The sequence below is a fragment of the Scylla paramamosain genome, chromosome 32, assembly GCF_035594125.1.
Source record: "Scylla paramamosain isolate STU-SP2022 chromosome 32, ASM3559412v1, whole genome shotgun sequence".
NCBI classification, from domain to species: domain Eukaryota; kingdom Metazoa; phylum Arthropoda; class Malacostraca; order Decapoda; family Portunidae; genus Scylla; species Scylla paramamosain.
Window position 1 is genome coordinate 14,544,881 of NC_087182.1, and position 17,500 is coordinate 14,562,380.

At 44.1% G+C, this 17,500-nt stretch overlaps 1 protein-coding gene across 19 annotated transcripts in view; it reads right to left on the reverse strand.

The window, feature by feature from the left end:
- LOC135089237 (cGMP-dependent 3',5'-cyclic phosphodiesterase-like) overlaps positions 1-17,500 on the reverse strand; it is a 171,153-nt gene that overhangs the window by 53,638 nt on the left and 100,015 nt on the right. For 18 of the 19 annotated variants that reach the window (XM_063984644.1, XM_063984635.1, XM_063984645.1 and 15 more), the window contains 5 exons: positions 10,790-11,478; positions 10,517-10,626; positions 8,319-8,458; positions 5,527-5,583; positions 1,198-1,340 (listed from right to left, as the gene is read on the reverse strand). In XM_063984644.1, coding sequence (XP_063840714.1) covers positions 1,198-1,340; positions 5,527-5,583; positions 8,319-8,458; positions 10,517-10,626; positions 10,790-11,478 — 1,139 coding nt within the window. The remainder of the gene's footprint in view (positions 1-1,197; positions 1,341-5,526; positions 5,584-8,318; positions 8,459-10,516; positions 10,627-10,789; positions 11,479-17,500) is intronic. The other variant, XM_063984648.1, reaches the window with a different exon arrangement.

Genomic DNA, 17,500 nt, shown 5'->3' on the forward strand with positions numbered 1-17,500 from the left:
AAAGTTTTGAGTGATGAGTGAAGTGGAAAGACAAGCGAAGGAGAGGATAACTTTCCCACAAAAACTTATTGACAAGACCAGGAGTGGGAGTCGCTGGTGTGAAGTTTACAGATGGAAGAAAAATTACTTAAGTGCGTCACGAGGGAAAGAAAAAAAGTGTGTGAGAGAGAGAAAGAGGGAAAGAAGCTGTAAGACAAAGAAGTGGACGGAAAAATTGCAAATCTGACTTAAATGTGTTACGGAGGAAAGAGAACAAGAGACAAAATTTGAGGGGAAAAAATGAGTATGAATTAAATGTATCTTAAATGAGAGAGAGAGAGAGAGAGAGAGAGAGAGAGAGAGAGAGAGAGAGAGAGAGAGAGAGAGAGAGAGAGAGAGAGAGAGAGAGAGAGAGAGAGAGAGAGAGAGAGAGAGAGAGAGAGAGAGAGAGAGAGAGAGAGAGCGGAAAAAGCAAATTAGGAATCTTGAAGCTATTAAGAATGAGGTGCGTGGGAGCTAAAACAAATAAAACAAAAAATAAGAGAAAAAAATCGAATCTGAATGAATTTTGTCTGGAAAAGAAAGGAAAAGTAAGGAGAGAAAAGTACCTAGCTGGCTAAACTAAGGAAATAACTAACAAAACAACTACAAAATTAACAAAACTAAATAAACTAAGAAACGAACGATGAAAATAAGTAACTGACTAATCAAGAAAGTAGTAATTAAACTGAATGATTTACTAATTAACTAACAAACTAACCGATTAACCACGTGAATAACTAAACCAAAGAAAAAAATCAACAAGTAAATAATTAATAAGATAACCAACAAACAAAACAACTAACAAAGAAAGCAACAAAACGAACTAACCCTTATTTGATCAACAAGCCAACTAACGAACCAAATAAACATCCACCAAGCTAACTTTTTTTTATTCTTATTTATTTTCTATATAGGAAAAGCACAGGCCAAGGACAACAAAATAAAAAAAAGGACAACAATAAAAAAAAAGGAAAAAAATAACAAGGCCTACTGAAGTGCCGGTCCCCAAACACAAAAGCACTCGTCAAAAATTAAAGGATAAGTGTCTTAAAACCTCCCTCCTGAAAGAGCTGAAGTCATAGGAAGGAGGAAATACAGAAGCAGGCCGGGAGTTCCACAGTTCCAGAGTAATACATCCACCCAAACACCACCAAACCAAACCGCACATGTCCTCACCTGGTCTTGAAGCCGGTGCACTCATCAAAGCCCCGGTAGAAGAGCGGGTGGGCGTAGGCGTCGCGGATGTTGAGGAGGGCGCCCGTAGATGCCACGTGACCAGCAATGCCCTGAGTGGCCGGCAGCCGCACCTCACCTGCACTCTGGTGGGTGGGTAGACAGGTGGGGGGGTCACGTTCTGGTCATCTCTCTCTCTCTCTCTCTCTCTCTCTCTCTCTCTCTCTCTCTCTCTCTCTCTCTCTCTCTCTTAGTTCCTAATTTCCTCTCTCACTCATGTCTTGTATGTTGCTCTTCTTTCTAGTTATTATTCTCTCTCTCTCTCTCTCTCTCTCTCTCTCTCTCTCTCTCTCTCTCTCTCTCTCTCTCTCTCTCTCTATTTCCTATAATTCTTCTTTCTTTCATAATACTTCTATTCCCTCCCCCTTCCCTCTTTACGTAACAGTGCTCCTCCTCTTCCTCTTTCTCCTCCTTCTCTATCATCTGTGTCTTTCCCTACGTCTCTCCCTTCCTCTCTTCTTTCACTCGGGTATATAGTTATCAAGTTCTTCCCTTCTTTCTTCTTTATTCTCCATCTTTCTCTTCTCTTCTTTTTTTCGTAATCTTCCTTGTTTCCATCTTTTCCTTCCCTGCTAATCTTCCTTAACGTTTTTCTTTCCTTCGCGGCCTCCTTCTCCTGTCTTCTTTTTTTCCTTCACTCATCATTAACTCCTGCTCATCATCTTGTTAGAAAGTTAGTGGAATCTCTCTCTCTCTCTCTCTCTCTCTCTCTCTCTCTCTCTCTCTCTCTCTCTCTCTCTCTCTCTCTCTCTCTCTCTCTCTCTCTCTCTCTCTCTCTCTCTCTCTCTCTCTGTGGTTTTCTGCTCTTTCTCCCTCTCCTCTTTCTTCTCTCATTACATTTTTTTTATAATTTCTTCCTTTACTTTTTTTCTATTTAATTTTTCCTTTCAACCTTCCTTCTCTCTCTCTCTCTCTCTCTCTCTCTCTCTCTCTCTCTCTCTCTCTCTCTCTCTCTCTCTCTCTCTCTCTCTCTCTCTCTCTCACTGTTGTATCATCACCAGCACACCAAAATAGCCCTTCATACCAATCACTTTCACTTTTCCCATCCCAGCAACGATCAGTCACTCATTTCACTCTTTGACCTCCCTCCGTTCCTTCGCCCTTATGGAGTCCAAGAGGAGCCGGGCGCTACGTAACACACTGAAGGTCATTTAGGCAAGCACCGTCAAATCCTTCTAATAGTAAAGTAGCAGAAGGATTTAACTCTAAGTAATCCTTTACATGTGTTTCAAACGCTATTCAATTCTCCCTTAGTGGTTATTATAAAGGATTTGCTCCGTTTAATACAGTAATGATTGGATCCCCTTAGTGAGCTGTAATAATTAGGTATATACATTCAAACACCATTCGATCGTAGTTAAGATTATAAAAGGTTAGGATCCTTTTAATAATACTCCTAATAGCATACATTTCGAAAAGCTATAGGAACCGCCTTGTACATTATCAAAGGCTCAATCTCTTACAAGACATTGCACACACTACTGGATCCTTTACCAACACTACCAATCCTAAGATCACACATTCTGAATACACCATAATTCCTCTTCACTGTTTTACCAATTGCTCTACGTTGATTTCCCCACCTGAGGACACGGGAACTTGGTAACACTGCCGCTCACTGAAGCTCTCACTCGCTGACTGCCTTGCGTATTCCACTTTTGTTTTGGAAACGTAACGCAAATTTACTTTATTTCTTCCAAAACCTGTATTTAGTTATAGCATAATAGTTTTCATTTAGATCAGCCGTTACCTTAATATCAAGTAATGGTTTTAGTGGAAATACGTTATTGGTCGCACGTTTGAAAGCAAGATAGAACAGGAAGATCAACCAACGAGTGAAGGCATCATTCAGAGGCAGTGTTAATTGTTCACGCGTCCTCAGGCAGCAAACAGCGTGACAGACTTGGTGACAGTGAAGCGAGTACTGTCACTGCAGCAGGATCCTCAACACTCGCAGCCTTCAACGGTAGAACAGCACCTAAGGAACTCTGACTACTACAGGACAGGATACGTGATCATCAGTGGCAGAAATACAAGCTTTCGTCTTCTCGCTTCCTACTTGCTTACTTACGGTGTTTACGGTGCTGGGAGATTCAAGTTGGATGATAAAGTGTGGCGTGAAGCGTGAAGTGGACTCTACTAAACTTCAGAACAAGACTTTCAGGGATATACACAGACTTAAAACTCCTCGTAGCAAACTTTTTATTTATGTAAGGGGGGTACTGGCCAAGGGCAGCATAATATATAAAAAGGCCCGTTAGGCTGAGAATGAAAAGCCACGAGTTAAATCATACATCCGTGAAAAGTGGGCCAGCACGGCACTCCATTAGTTCTAAGAGAAGTTTTTTAAGAGAATTTTTTTTTTTTTGTCCACGAGTAAAAATAAGCTACCGATTTCTCACTTCCTACTTACTGTGTTAAAAATAAATGCAGTTTAAAGCATAAATACGTGAAAAGTGGGACGTCATGTAACGCTATTACCGTGTGGGAAAAAATAACAAGGTTTTCTGGGAGATTTAAACAACTGACGTCACTTGGCAGCTTACTTCATTACTGCACTGCAAACAGAAAATCTTGAGATAAATACAAAAATAAATAAATACGAGAAAAGTGGATCGTCAAGTATATTAACTCTAAAATACTACGACTGTCAAATATACTCGCACGAAGGACCATATTCTGAAACGCTTCTGCGCCGCACCCCGACTCTTTCAAAAGGCTTTACTTGAAGTTACACGGATTTTAAGAGTTTTTATACGACTTTAGAGACAGATTAACAAGATGTCTACATAATGAACAGGAGAAACACTCTTGAGAACCCGGCTAGTCACCTCTGTGGCCTTTGAAAATAGTCGTGGTGAGAAAGCAAAGCGTTTCTGAATGCACAAACTCACGTCTGCTCAACGTCAACCTACAAGAATAATAAAAAGACAATAAATGCAGCAGGTAAGGAATCAAAGTAACACACTGTTTAAGAAAATAAGTCTTTTTATACACTGCGAGGCGAGGTGAGTGTTACCAAACCAAGCTCTAGCCACACGTGCGTCGCTTCTCTGGCAACAGTGTGTCCTTTATTATGTTAATTAGCACCAACACGGTAAGGCGGTGCTCGATTGCCTCTACTTAGGTTATCTTGGGGTCGCGTGGGTGGGGGGAGGGGTGGGAGAGAAGAGAAGGGAGGGGAAGAGATGGAAGTCGGTATGGGAAGAGAAGAGACTGGAGAAGGAAAGAAAGGGGAAAGGGGAAAGACTAGAGAAGGAAAGAAAGAGGAAGAGGAGAGACTAGAGAAGGAAAGGAAGGAGGAGAGAGATTGAGGAAGCAAGGAAAGGGTTGGATAGGATGGGAAGGGAAAAGATAGCCCTGAATATGACGGGAAGGAAGAGATAAGATGGGGGATAGGGCGGCGAGGAAAGGGTTGGATAGGACGGAAGGGGGAAGAGATGGGAAGAAAAGGAAGGGCAGCAAGGAAAGGAGTGGATAGGATGGGAGAGAAGGGAGGGATGGACGGAAGGAACAGCGATAAAAGGAGTCGGAAATGAGAGTGCAAGGATTTGATAGAAGTAAAGAAAAGGCAAGGAAAAGGAGAAAGAAAGATAACAGAGTGGGAAAGAGAGAAGGAAGGAACAATGACAAAAGGAGTAAGAAGTGGGTATGCAAGGATGTGATAGAACTAAAAGAAAAAAAAATTGGAAGCGAAAAGGAGAAAGGACGATGAAACAGGAAAGGGGAAGGAAAGAAGGAAAGGGTAATGTTGGAAAAATTACGCATGAAAAGAAGGAAAACGGAAGCAAGAAAAGGAAAACAGCAGGAAAAGAGAAGGAAGAATGAGAGAATGAAACAAGGAAGGAGATGGAGAAAGGAAGAGAAGATTGGAAAATAAAGCCATAAAAGAGAGAGAGAGAGAGAGAGAGAGAGAGAGAGAGAGAGAGAGAGAGAGAGAGAGAGAGAGAGAGAGAGAGAGAGAGAGAGAGAGAGAGAGAGAGAGAGAGAGAGAGAGAAACATAAAATACAGAAACACAAACGCAAAAAAACAAAACAGGAAACACGAAAAAAAGTAAAACAATAAACAACACAACAAAAAACGAAAAAAAGAACGGGAAACTAAAGAAAACGTAAAACCGGTGCCTGAGTGCTTCAAAACTACACTTCCAAGTCTCACAGGGAGCTGCGGAGTACAGGTGGCGAAGCAGAGGAAGCAGGTGAAATGTACAGGTAAGAATACAAGATAGGTGTGTCAAAGGCAGGTAAGGACAGGTGCATCAAGGTACTTCCCGTGACGTAGACACCAGGTAAGTTCTGCAAGACGGGGAGCAGAACTTCTTCGAGGGACTGTTGGGAGAAAGACGGTTAGTTCCTCTCTTACTCGTTTTCTTTTTTATCTTTTTTTCTTATTTCTTTAACTTTAGGGATTTTTTTTTTCCAAGGATTCTAGGTATGACATTCAGGATCAAGTAAGGTGAGGATACACACACACACACACACACACACTCTCTCTCTCTCTCTCTCTCTCTCTCTCTCTCTCTCTCTCTCTCTCTCTCTCTCTCATTCTTTGTTGGCGTACCTGCCACTCTGTTCCTCCACCTGTCAGCTTGTTTCTTTGTTTCTCTTTTCAGTCAGTTTATCTCTTCCATCTGTCTGCCTGTCTGTCAATTACTTCCTCCCGGTTTTGTCTTGTGTCTATCTGTCTGTCTGTCTGTTTGTTTGTATGTATGTATGTATGAACAGCTACCTCTCTCTCTCTCTCTCTCTCTCTCTCTCTCTCCACGGCCACGCTCACTCACTTCAATCCGAAAGATCATCATTCCTCTCCCTTCCTTTGAGGCGCCTCTTCCTTCCTCTCCCTGCCTCTCCCTCTCCCTCTCTCCCTGGCAGCCTATTAACACAGACCTAAGGGTGTAATAGGGAGCGACACCCTCTTGAAGCGATAAAGGTCAACTTGCAGGGCTTCCAAGGGAGGAATTTCACCCTAATAAGCTTACAGATAATTTTATGAATATTCGTCACCTTGTTATCTTTTTATCTCCTTTTTTATGGTGATTTTTTTCTATATATTTTTTTAGTGAATTTTAAAAGTATGTGTTTTTATTTTTTTTTTTCAGTTTGTTTTCTGTTTTTTCTGTATCAAATTTTTCGTTATTTTATTATTATTTTTTTTTTACAAGGACGGTTTTATCTTTCGCTTAATTTTAGAGCTCGAGTTTTCCTTTTCCGTTTCTTTGCTTTCTTTCTTTCTTTCTTTCTTTTTTTTACGCTCTTGTGTATTTTCCACGTATTCTTCAAGTTTTTTTTTGTTTCCGCAATGCTTGATTTCTTTCTCATATTTCTTTGTATTAGTTTTACTTTGTTTTCTCTTCTTCCTTTGATTGTTTTCGTTTCATTCGTCTTTTTAATTGTTTTACCTGTTCTCTTTTTTTTTTTTTTCACTCTTTCCCTGACATTTATCTTCGTAACATTCTCTTCCTTTTTCTTCTCTATATCTCTTTTTACCATCACACACACTCTCTCTCTCTCTCTCTCTCTCTCTCTCTCTCTCTCTCTCTCTCTCTCTCTCTCTCTCTCTTATCACCTTCCATGTTTGTATAGTCTCTTTCTCTCTTCCCCCTTTATATTATTCCCGTTTTCTCCATTTCCCAGTTTTAATTTCGTCACCCCTTGTCTCTCTCTCTCTAATCTACTCTCAACACGTATACTCATTAACTTTTTTTCATCTCTCTCTCTCTCTCTCTCTCTCTCTCTCTCTCTCTCTCTCTCTCTCTCTCTCTCTCTCTCTCTCTCTCATTTCTTGTCTTTTAATCTCATTTTCCTCTGCTTCTCTTCCTTCCTCATCTCCTCATCTCATCTCTTCTTTCTTCTTTTTATTATCTATCCTATCACTACTTATAACTACTACACAATCTTCGCTTTTACTTTTCTACGTCTGTGAGTTTGATAAGACAGTGTAGGTTATGATAGCCTCATTAGGGTCAACATATCTGCTGCTGTTTGTTCTTCTTTTGTGTTTTTTTGTATTTCACCATCGTTATCTATCCGTTCTCCCTTTCTTTCCTTCATTTTTTTTTATTATTACTTGATCTTCGAGGTGAATTTTAAACTTAACTCTGTCCTCTTCTTCTCCATTTCTCTCCCATCACCTGAATTTTCTCTCATTTTCATCTTTTCTTTCCCTATTATTTTCTACTTCAAGTGAACACATTGACTATATTCTTTTCCTCTTCCTTCTACTTCTCCTCTTTCTTCTTATAACTACTTCCTCCATTCTCCACAATCGTCTTTCTCCTTTTCCTCTTATCTTCTTTTTTCTTTCATTCTAATTTCTCCTTCATGCAAACAATATTAACTTAACTACGACCTCCTCTTTCACTATCATCACTACTATCTTCCTCTTCCTCCTCTTCCTTCCTTTTATCATCTTTATCTGTTCTTCTTTCCTTTATCTGCTACTTCCTACTTCCTTTCCTACGCAAGTTTTTTCATCCTGACCCTCCTCATCCTCTTCCCTTCCTCCTCCTGTTTACTTCAATCCTCCCTGTCTTCCTCTTCCTCCTCGTCTTTACTTCAGTCTTCCATATCTTCCTCCTTCATGAACTTCTTCCTTCCTCCTCCTCCTCCTCCTTCTGTTTATCTTAATCTTCCCCATCCTCCGTCAAACTCTTCCCCTCTTGTTTACTTTCATCCTCCCTATCTCAACCCGCGCCTTCCTCCTCCATGTACATCTTCCCTTATTCCTCCGCCTCCGCCTCCAACATCTTTCCTCCTCCTCCTCCTGCTTACCTCAGCCTTCTCCCTTCCTCCTTCTCCTTGAACCTCTTCTTTCTCCCTCCTTTCCCTCCTGCTTACCTTAAATCTTCCTATCTTCTTCCTCCTCCTCCTGCTTACCTCAACCTTCTTCCCCTCCTCCTTCTCGTTCCTTCGTCATTTTCCTCCTGCTTACCTCAAACCTTCCTATCATCTTCTTCCTCCTCTTCCTTCTCCTGCTTATCTTAATCCTTTCTATCCTCCTTCTCCTCCTTCTCCTGCTTACCTCAACCTTCCTCCTCTTCTTCTTCCTTCTCCTCCCTTCTTACCTCTTCCTTCCTCTCGCCATCGAAGACTTTGGCCACCAGCTGCTCGTGTTCCCGATCCAGCAGGAAGAGTGAGCACCTTTCAGCGTCCGTCAGCTGCCTCGCCTCCGCCATGATCTCCCGCAGCAGCACCGACACGTCATCTGCAGGTTAGGTTAGGTTAAGTTAGGTCAGGTGAGGTGAAGTTAGGTTAGGTAAGGGGAGGGGAGAGGAGGGAAGGGGAGGTGAGGTGAGGTAAGGTGAGGTGAGGTGAGGTGAGGTGAAGCTAGTTTAGGTTAAGTTAGATTATATTAGGTGACGTTAGATTAGGTTAAGTGAGGTGAGCTTAGGTTCGGTTAGGTGAGGCGAGGTGAGGTGAGATGAGGTTACGTCAGGTGATATTATGGTAAAGGAGAGAAATGGAGGAAGGAGAAAAAGAATAATATTTAAATAAATTATGATAATATTGAAATGGGAGGGAGGGAAGGATGGCGAGAGAGAGAGAGAGAGAGAGAGAGAGAGAGAGAGAGAGAGAGAGAGAGAGAGAGAGAGAGAGAGAGAGAGAGAGAGAGAGAGAGAGAGAGAGAGAGAGAGAGACAGGCCAGCATGTTCTATGTTTTAGGCATATTTCGTTCTCTCTCTCTCTCTCTCTCTCTCTCTCTCTCTCTCTCTCTCTCTCTCTCTCTCTCTCTCTCTCTCTCTCTCTCTCTCTCTCTTTTATTTCTTTTGGTGGAGGAAAATGGAAAGTTGTTTTGTGTTGCACGCCAATTGGTTTTGTTTGTTTTGTTTCGCTCTTTTATTTCCAACACAACCAAACCTTTGCCTGTTTCCTTCGTGTCTTCTTTTCCTCCTCCTCTTCCTCCTCCACTACCACTACCACCAGCACATCCTTCTCCTCCTCCATTATCACCGCCATTTCCACCGCCACTTCCTTCACTTCCACTATTACTGTCATTACCACCAAGTCTCCCCTCCTATCATCACCACCACCATCACCACCAACATCACCATCACCACCAACATCAACATCACCTCCTCACAAAGAGCCGCGTAGGGGCCAAAGAAAAAAGTCTACTATGTTTCTTCTTTGTTTTCCCTTGTGCTCCCTCCACCACCACTACCACCACCACTACCACCTCCATCATCCTTGACCTTTGCTCTTTCAAACTCAACAGGTGGACCAAGGAAAGGTTTATAAAGAGAATGAAGTTCGCGGTTGGGCTCAGTAATTGCTTAACTTATCTCTTATATCTTCTTTCTTTACTCAGGAATATTTTCGTCACTATTCTCGAGGTATTGAAGGTGTGTGTGTGTGTGTGTGTGTGTGTGTGTGTGTGTGTGTGTGTGTGTGTGTGTGTGTGTGTGTGTGTGTGTGTGTGTGTGTGTGTGTGTGTGTGTGTGTGTGTGTGTGTGCAATGCATAGAGACCAGAAACAGGGCAAATAGAGTATTAGGATTAATTTTTAGAAGTGTTAAAAGTAGAAGGCCGTAAGTAATATTAAAGTTATACTTGGCGCTGGTCAGACATCATATAGACTACGCTGTGCAGTTCTGGTCCCCACATTACAGGAAAGATATAGGTCTATTAGAATCAGTACAGAGGAGAATGACTAAAAGGATACAGGGGATGAGGAGTATTCCTTACCAGGCGAAACTGAAGCTGTTAAATTTACATTCTTTAGAGAGACGTAGGTTAAGAGGGGACCTGATAGAAGTCTTTAAGTGTTATAAGGGTAATAACATGGGGGATTTAAGCACAATTCTTAGGATCAGCAACCAGGGTAGAACAAGAAATAACGGGTTCAAGCTTGTAAAATTTAGGTTTAGGAAAGAGATAGGAAGAAATTGGTTCTCAAATAGAGTGGTAGATGAGTGGAAAGGACTCAGTAATCATGTTGTTAGTGCTAGGAAATTAGGGAGCTTTAAGAGAAGATTAGACGAGTTTATGGATGGGGATGATAGGTGGAAATAGGTAGGTATATTTCATACAGGGACTGCCACGCGTAAGCCTGGTCGCTTCTTGCAGCTTCCCTTATTTATTATGTTCTTATGTTACTACTACTACTACTACTGGTACAACGACAACAACAACAACAACAACAACAACTACTACTACTACTACTACTACTACTACTACTACTACTACTACTACTACTACTACTACTACTACTACTTCTACTACTTCTACCACTACAACCAGTTCTGTCCTGCCGTAAGTCTTACCGAGGTGAGTGAAGAGGTTCTGCGCCACGGACAGGAGCGCCTGGCACTGGGTCCTGAGTCGCCGCTCCCGCTCCGCCTCCGCGGTGTTCAGCAGGATGCCCACCACACACCTGTTGCCACACACCTGTCAGCTGCCACACCTGCGCGCCTCACACACACACTCACGCAGTCACACCGTATGTCAGGCAAGAGTGCAGCACGGGCAAAATGACAATTATAATCCCAGACACAAGTGTGAGAGCCAGCGGCCTGATCAGCAGCGGCGCCACCTACCTGAAACAGTCCTGCACCACCTGCACGTCCTGCGGCAGGAAGTCCCCGCCGCCCTGCTTGTCTACCAGCACGACAAGCATGGCGGTGGCGTCCCTGCGCGGGCCGGGCACAGGAACACACAGCAGCGAGGCGGGACACACGGGCGCCAGCGAGCGGTAGCCCTCAGACTCGTGGCGCTCCAGATGGTGCTGGCCCGCCACGGATGCCTTACCGGTGCTCCTGGGGGCGTGGTTTGCCTCCACTGGGGGCAGGCTGACGGTGTGCGACACAGTGGGAAGCCTGGCGGGGGTGTCCCCGCCCTGGGCCGGAGATGTGGGTGCTCTTTGCACCTTGTGCGTGGTGAAGGCCATGCGGGGGGCGGCCGAGGAGCGTCTGCCTGGGGGTGCCTCACCCGGGCTGCGCGTGTCTTGGTCCACGGACAAGTCCCGGAAAAGCCTGCGGGAGGAAGGGGTGGCGGCGTCCACACTTCTTGCCGAGCCATTGCGCGTCTCCCGGAGGCAGGGGCGCTCCTGCACCACGCCGTCCCCGCTGCCGTGATCCACACACGTCCGTCCTACCGCGCCGAACCGCTCGCTGTCGTGGATGAGGCCCAGCAGCCGCCACAGGTCCTCGCGGTGCGACGGCTCGATGTCCGTCAGAGTGATGGGCCGCCGGGAGGAGAGCGCCGTGCTGAAGCTGTTGTTGCTCACCTGCCGGAAGGAGGCAAAGGTGAGGCTCTTACACACACACACACACACACACACACACACACACACACACACACACACACACACACACACACACACACACACACACACACACACACACACACACACACACACACACACACACACACCCTTCTAGATTAGACTTACCTTTAGGACTAATGTTAAGTATTTCCCACCCCCTCTGTACATTTTCAGTTTGTTAACTGCCTAAATAATAAACCGTTTATTATTATAATTATTATTATTACACACACACACACACACACACACACACACACACACACACACACACACACACACACACACACACACACTATCACTATTAATTAGAGAGAAGACTCAGTACACACGTCTCACTATCACGCACACACACACACACACACACACACACACACACACACACACACACACACACACACACACACACACACACACACACACACACACACACACACACACACACACACATGAGAAGATAATATTAACTTTCCTGGTGACAAACACTGTACTCAACAAGTTACAGGTCGCGAAACACTGAACAGATAACAGACAAGAACAAAGACAGACACGAGAGAGAGAGAGAGAGAGAGAGAGAGAGAGAGAGAGAGAGAGAGAGAGAGAGAGAGAGAGAGAGAGAGAGAGAGAGAGAGAGAGAGAGAGAGAGAGAGAGAGAGAGAGAGAGAGAGAGAGACAGTACAAAAAATGACGCAAAAAAAGAAAGCACTAACACACATATCAATTAGCACGCAGATAAAAAAAAAAAGAAAAAAAAAAGAAAAATCCAACCACTGCCAATTAATCTGAGTAATAAGAAAAAATTGTCCGGGGCATAAGAGCAAAGGTCGTGAAGGATGAGGCAATACGAGACGACGAGAACGACCTCAGACGACCTTCTCGCGGCGCCATTCCAGCTACTAATCACTCCCTGAGGTCTGGAAATAAAATATACGATGCGCTTCTTTATGGTTCACGTCCAGTCGCCCCGAAACGTCCTTGAGCGGGGTGGTGGTGGTGGTGGTGGTGGTGGTGGTGGTGGTGGTGCCATAACTGCCCCATCTCCTCGACTGATTGCTTTCACCATTAGTTTGCAAGTCTAGTGAGATTAATTGGTGATTAAGATGCTTGACGCTCGGGGCATACGCGAGATCACTTCCACACACACACACACACACACACACACACACACACACACACACACACACACACACACACACACACACACAGCCGACATAACAGAAGCACAAAGGCAGAGAAATCGCAATCAATAGGAGACAAAGAGACACACAGATACGCGACAGACACTGGTAATAGAGGAGGAGGAGGAGGAGGAGGAGGAGGAGGAGGAGGAGGAGGAGGAGGAGGAGGAGGAGGAGGAGGAGGAGGAGAACTTGGAGAATCTAAAGAATTTAAAGAGGAGAAGGGTGAGGAAGGATGGAAAGATGGAAGGATGGAGGAGGAGTAGCAGCAGTAGTAGTAGTAGTAGTAGTAGTAGTAGTAGTAGTAGTAGTAGTAGTAGTAGTAGTAGTAGTAGTAGTAGCGTCAGCGGTAGAAGGAGGAGGAGGAGGAGGAGGAGGAGGAGGAGGAGGAGGAGGAGGAGGAGGAGGAGGAGGAGGAGGAGGAGGAGGAGGAGGAGGAGGAGGAGGAGTGGCAGAAGTGGCAGAAGTAGGAGAAAGAGAAAGACAAAGAGCAAAAGTAAAATAATAATAATCATCATCAGCAGCAGCAGCAGTAGCAGTAACAGCAGCAATATCAGCAGCAGGAGCAGTAATGACATAAGTAGCGTGTCCAGGGGTGTGGGTTAGGTTGGACAGCAGGTGGTGCAAGCTGGTGCAGTGGCGCTATTGATCAAGAGGAGAGTGAGAGAGACACCCAGCCAGCACCGCAGGAAAGGGGCGGAAGAGAGGAAGGCAGCCAGGCGGTCTTGCAGAAGTGGAGGCACAAGGAGGACTGAGACACCGCCGCGGGGGACAGATACGAGGAAGACAGGAGTGATATACAGACTACCAGGAGGAGAGAATAAAGGTAAACAGAGGTAAACAGTACGTGGCGTTAAGACATGGGGGGAAGAAAAGGCATTTAGGATACGTAAAAAGATCTAAGTCATGAAATGCGAGTGGTATACAGACTAGTAGGATGAAAGAACACAGGTAAACACAGGTAAACACAGGTAAACAACACATGGCAAGAAGACCAAGGGGAGGCACGAAGAGGAGTTTGGGATAGATAGCTTGAGTAACTTATACAAATAATAGACTACTAAGGTGAGGGAGTACAGGTATACAGACCATGGCATTGAGATGTGGGGAGGAATGAGAGGTAATGACGGTGGAGATAGGAATAATTAGGAGAAGCAGCAGAAAGGGGAAGGAAACTCGAGAAAGTCATGAAACACAGGCTACTAAGATGAGGGAACACAGATAAACAGGAGGCTAAGATGTGAGAAGGAACGAAGAGTGATGATGATGATGGATACAGGAGTAATTAGGGAAAACAACGGGAAGGGAAAGGGTAGCGGAGTCTGAAATCGGTAAAGATCTTGAAAATATATTTGAGTGATGTACGAAGATGAGGAAACACAGGCGAACAGAACATGACGCTAAGATGTGGGAAAGAACGAAGAGATATGACAGCAGTATACCCGGGGATAGGAGTAATTAGGGAAAACAGCGGAAGGGGAAGGGATGCGGAGTTTGGGAGAGGGGGGGGGCGGGAAAAAAGGTCGAAGAAGTTATGATTGAAATCGGTGGAGGGTGAATACAAAAAATGGGAAAAATTACGAATAAATGGTAAAGGGGAAGGGGAGAACATCGAGGAAGAGAGAAAGTAAGAGAAGTTTGGAATAAAAGCTGAAGAAGGAAGTTGTGATTAAAATAGATGTGAGACGAATAAAAGAGAAAGAAAAATAGAAATAAATGGAAGAGGGGAAAGGCAATACAGATGGCCTGGCTGAGGGGAGGAAAGGGGAAATAATGGAGGATTTCAAAGAACAGGCGAACACAGACAGGCAGGCAGACAGACAGATAGACGCGCCGGCTTCTCAAAAACAGAAACATACACTCGTTTTTTCATTCTTCTCTCGTTTATTCTTGTTCTTTTCTCTGCATCTCGAATATTACCACACACACACACACACACACACACACACACACACACACACACACACACACACACACCGTGAGATCAGCTACCTACAGGCTGTACATGCTGCGCAGACTCAGGTCGCTGGGGACGCCGACAGATGAGTTAAGGGGGGTGTACCTCACCTTCATCCTCCCCAAACTCATGTACGCCTCCCCAGCGTGGTCCTCCTCCCTCACACACACTCAACAGCTACAGCTAGAGAGTGTGCAGAAAAGGGCGTGCAGGGTCATCCTTGGCCCTGCATACACCACCTATGAAGAAGCCCTGACCACCCTGAGTCTGTCCAGAATATCCACCAGGCACCGAGAGGCTCTGGAGAAGTTTGGGAAGGGACTACTGCATCATCCGCGTCTCAGAGACATGCTGCCGCCCGACGCGCCTCGCCCTGTCCGTGCCACCAGACACCACAACAAAATAACGCCCCTGAAGGCGCCGCGCACGGACCGGTACAGACTCAGTGCGATTCCCACCATGGTGCGAGCCATCAATCGATAGTATTTCCCTCCTAGATTAGTCTTACCGTTAGGATTAATGTTAAGTTTTTCCCCATCCCCTATGTACATTTTCAGTTTGTCAACTGCCTAAATAATAAACCGTTTATTATTATTATTATTATACACACACACACACACACACACACACGAAGACAGAGAGAGAGAGAGAGAGAGAGAGAGGAGAGGAGAGGAGAGGAGAGGAGAGGAGAGGAGAGGAGAGGAGAGGAGAGGAGAGGAGAGGAGAGGAGAGGAGAGGAGAGGAGAAGAGAAGAGAAGAGAAGAGAAGAGAAGAGAAGAGAAGAGAGGAGAGGAGAGAGAGAGAGAGAGAGAGAGAGAGAGAGAGAGAGAGAGAGAGAGAGAGAGAGAGAGAGAGAGAGGCACCTTTACACACCCACCCTTCCCCCAACACTGATAGCCTCGCATCGAACGTGGCCTTGCTTCCAGAAAATCTACGGTGGTGCCACGCCGCGTTTCACTATGTTTGGCTCGGAAATTCAGACTGCAGAACAAACACTCCCTCAAGTATGCATGGAATTACTAAACAAACACATGATTTTATAGACAAGCATGAATATTGCAGTGTTTGGGGAAAGAATACAAAGCCCAAAATTCCAATAACCTGATGAATTGAAATAAAAAGTAAATATGTCCACAAACATACGTGCATCTGCAAAAAGGGAAAAAGTGCTTCAACAGACACACACACGGCTATTAAAACGCTTGAGTGGAGTATAGATGAGAGAGAGAGAGAGAGAGAGAGAGAGAGAGAGAGAGAGAGAGAGAGAGAGAGAGAGAGAGAGAGAGAGAGAGAGAGAGAGAGAGAGAGAGAGAGAGAGAGAGAGAGAGAGAGAGAGAGAGAGAGAGAGAGAGAGAGAGAGAGAGAGAGAGAGAGAGAGAGAGAGAGAGAGAGAGCACGTAACACTTGTATATCTTGCTTGACCTAAAAATATCTTGATAACATATTCAATACATTGTTCCGGTGTACTAGAAACGTTAAGGCTGTGCTCATCAAGCACAGGGGAGACATTACAGAATTTAACGTATTTCGATTGCACAGAGACATGCAAAAGTCAGAGGGAATGGATGGCAGGAGCAGGGAGGCAGAGGAGGGACGAATGGGATTGGGAAGGCAGGTGGATAAAGCCAATGATGTGAAAACTCTTTGGTTGCACTTAGGGAGAAAGGAAATTATCAGTTATCCTTGAGGTGTGTAGTTGAAGCGAGACAAATAGGCAGTTCACAGGTACCTTACAGCTCTTCAGGTTTAAATAAAAGATACTATAAAGTTTACGAATCCCACAGAGGTACATTTCCACGTATTTCTACGGCGTTCTGGTTAAGGGCAGGTCTTGCTTTTAGTATGACACACGTATTTTTTTCTTTTTTGTTCACTACGTTATGAGATAATTTTTAAGAGGAAAGGTATGAGGTAAGTTTAGTTTTCTTATGATCCACACAGCATCCAATATTTTCACACATGTTTAAGAAGGACCAGTTAAAAACATGTTATTAAACGCTTTCTTGTTTTATCATAACTATTTTCACACATCACAGAGATGTGTTGTCGTTTTCCCACGGGTGTTTTCCACTGATGGTGCAGAATCCTTGTTAAATTATCATCAGGATCATAAAAACATACTTGAAAACGCAAAATAACTTCCACGAAAGCTGTCAAATAAGATGAACTGTTGAGGATTACTGGCTTTATTTTTAGAAGTGAGACTCAGGTGGCTTCTTTCTCACGGGTGTTGGTTTTCGCTTCCCTGAAATGCAGCATTGGTCTCCGCACTTGAAAAGTAAAGTCCCTGGAAAGGTGAATTTCGCCTCTTTGCCTTTGAATACGCGGAACTATTTTCGAAGCTGCTGGGATAGCAAACTTCGCCTCTATACTCCTGGATACTTAGAACCATTTTTATATTTCTTGCTGTGCGTTTAGTGTCACCTTCTGAACGACGGCAATTTAATATTTAATATCTAATCTTTTCTGCTTTTAACACGCGCAGTTTACGTAAAATTTCATAATAATGAAAATGTATTGGATTATCGGAAGTTTAAAGCGTCTAATATTAAGAGAAAATAAGCTCGCTGAGTGGATGGTTCTTTCCGCCGTATAAGTTTGTTGGCTGTGACTTGCATTTGAATATGGGAAATGTTATCAAAACGTTAAAGCGAGTGACTTTAGGTGAAAATATACCACTGACTTAAACTGTTTCAAGATGGAGGTTTAAGAAACTTATCAAATTTTGGATATTCGTTTTTTCACTGTGATCTATTGGGACTCGCACCTTTACTGAGTTTCTTCTTATAAATTTTTGTTACTTTAGGCCAAAATCCATCTTACATAAAAAAAAAAAAAAAAAATGCATGTT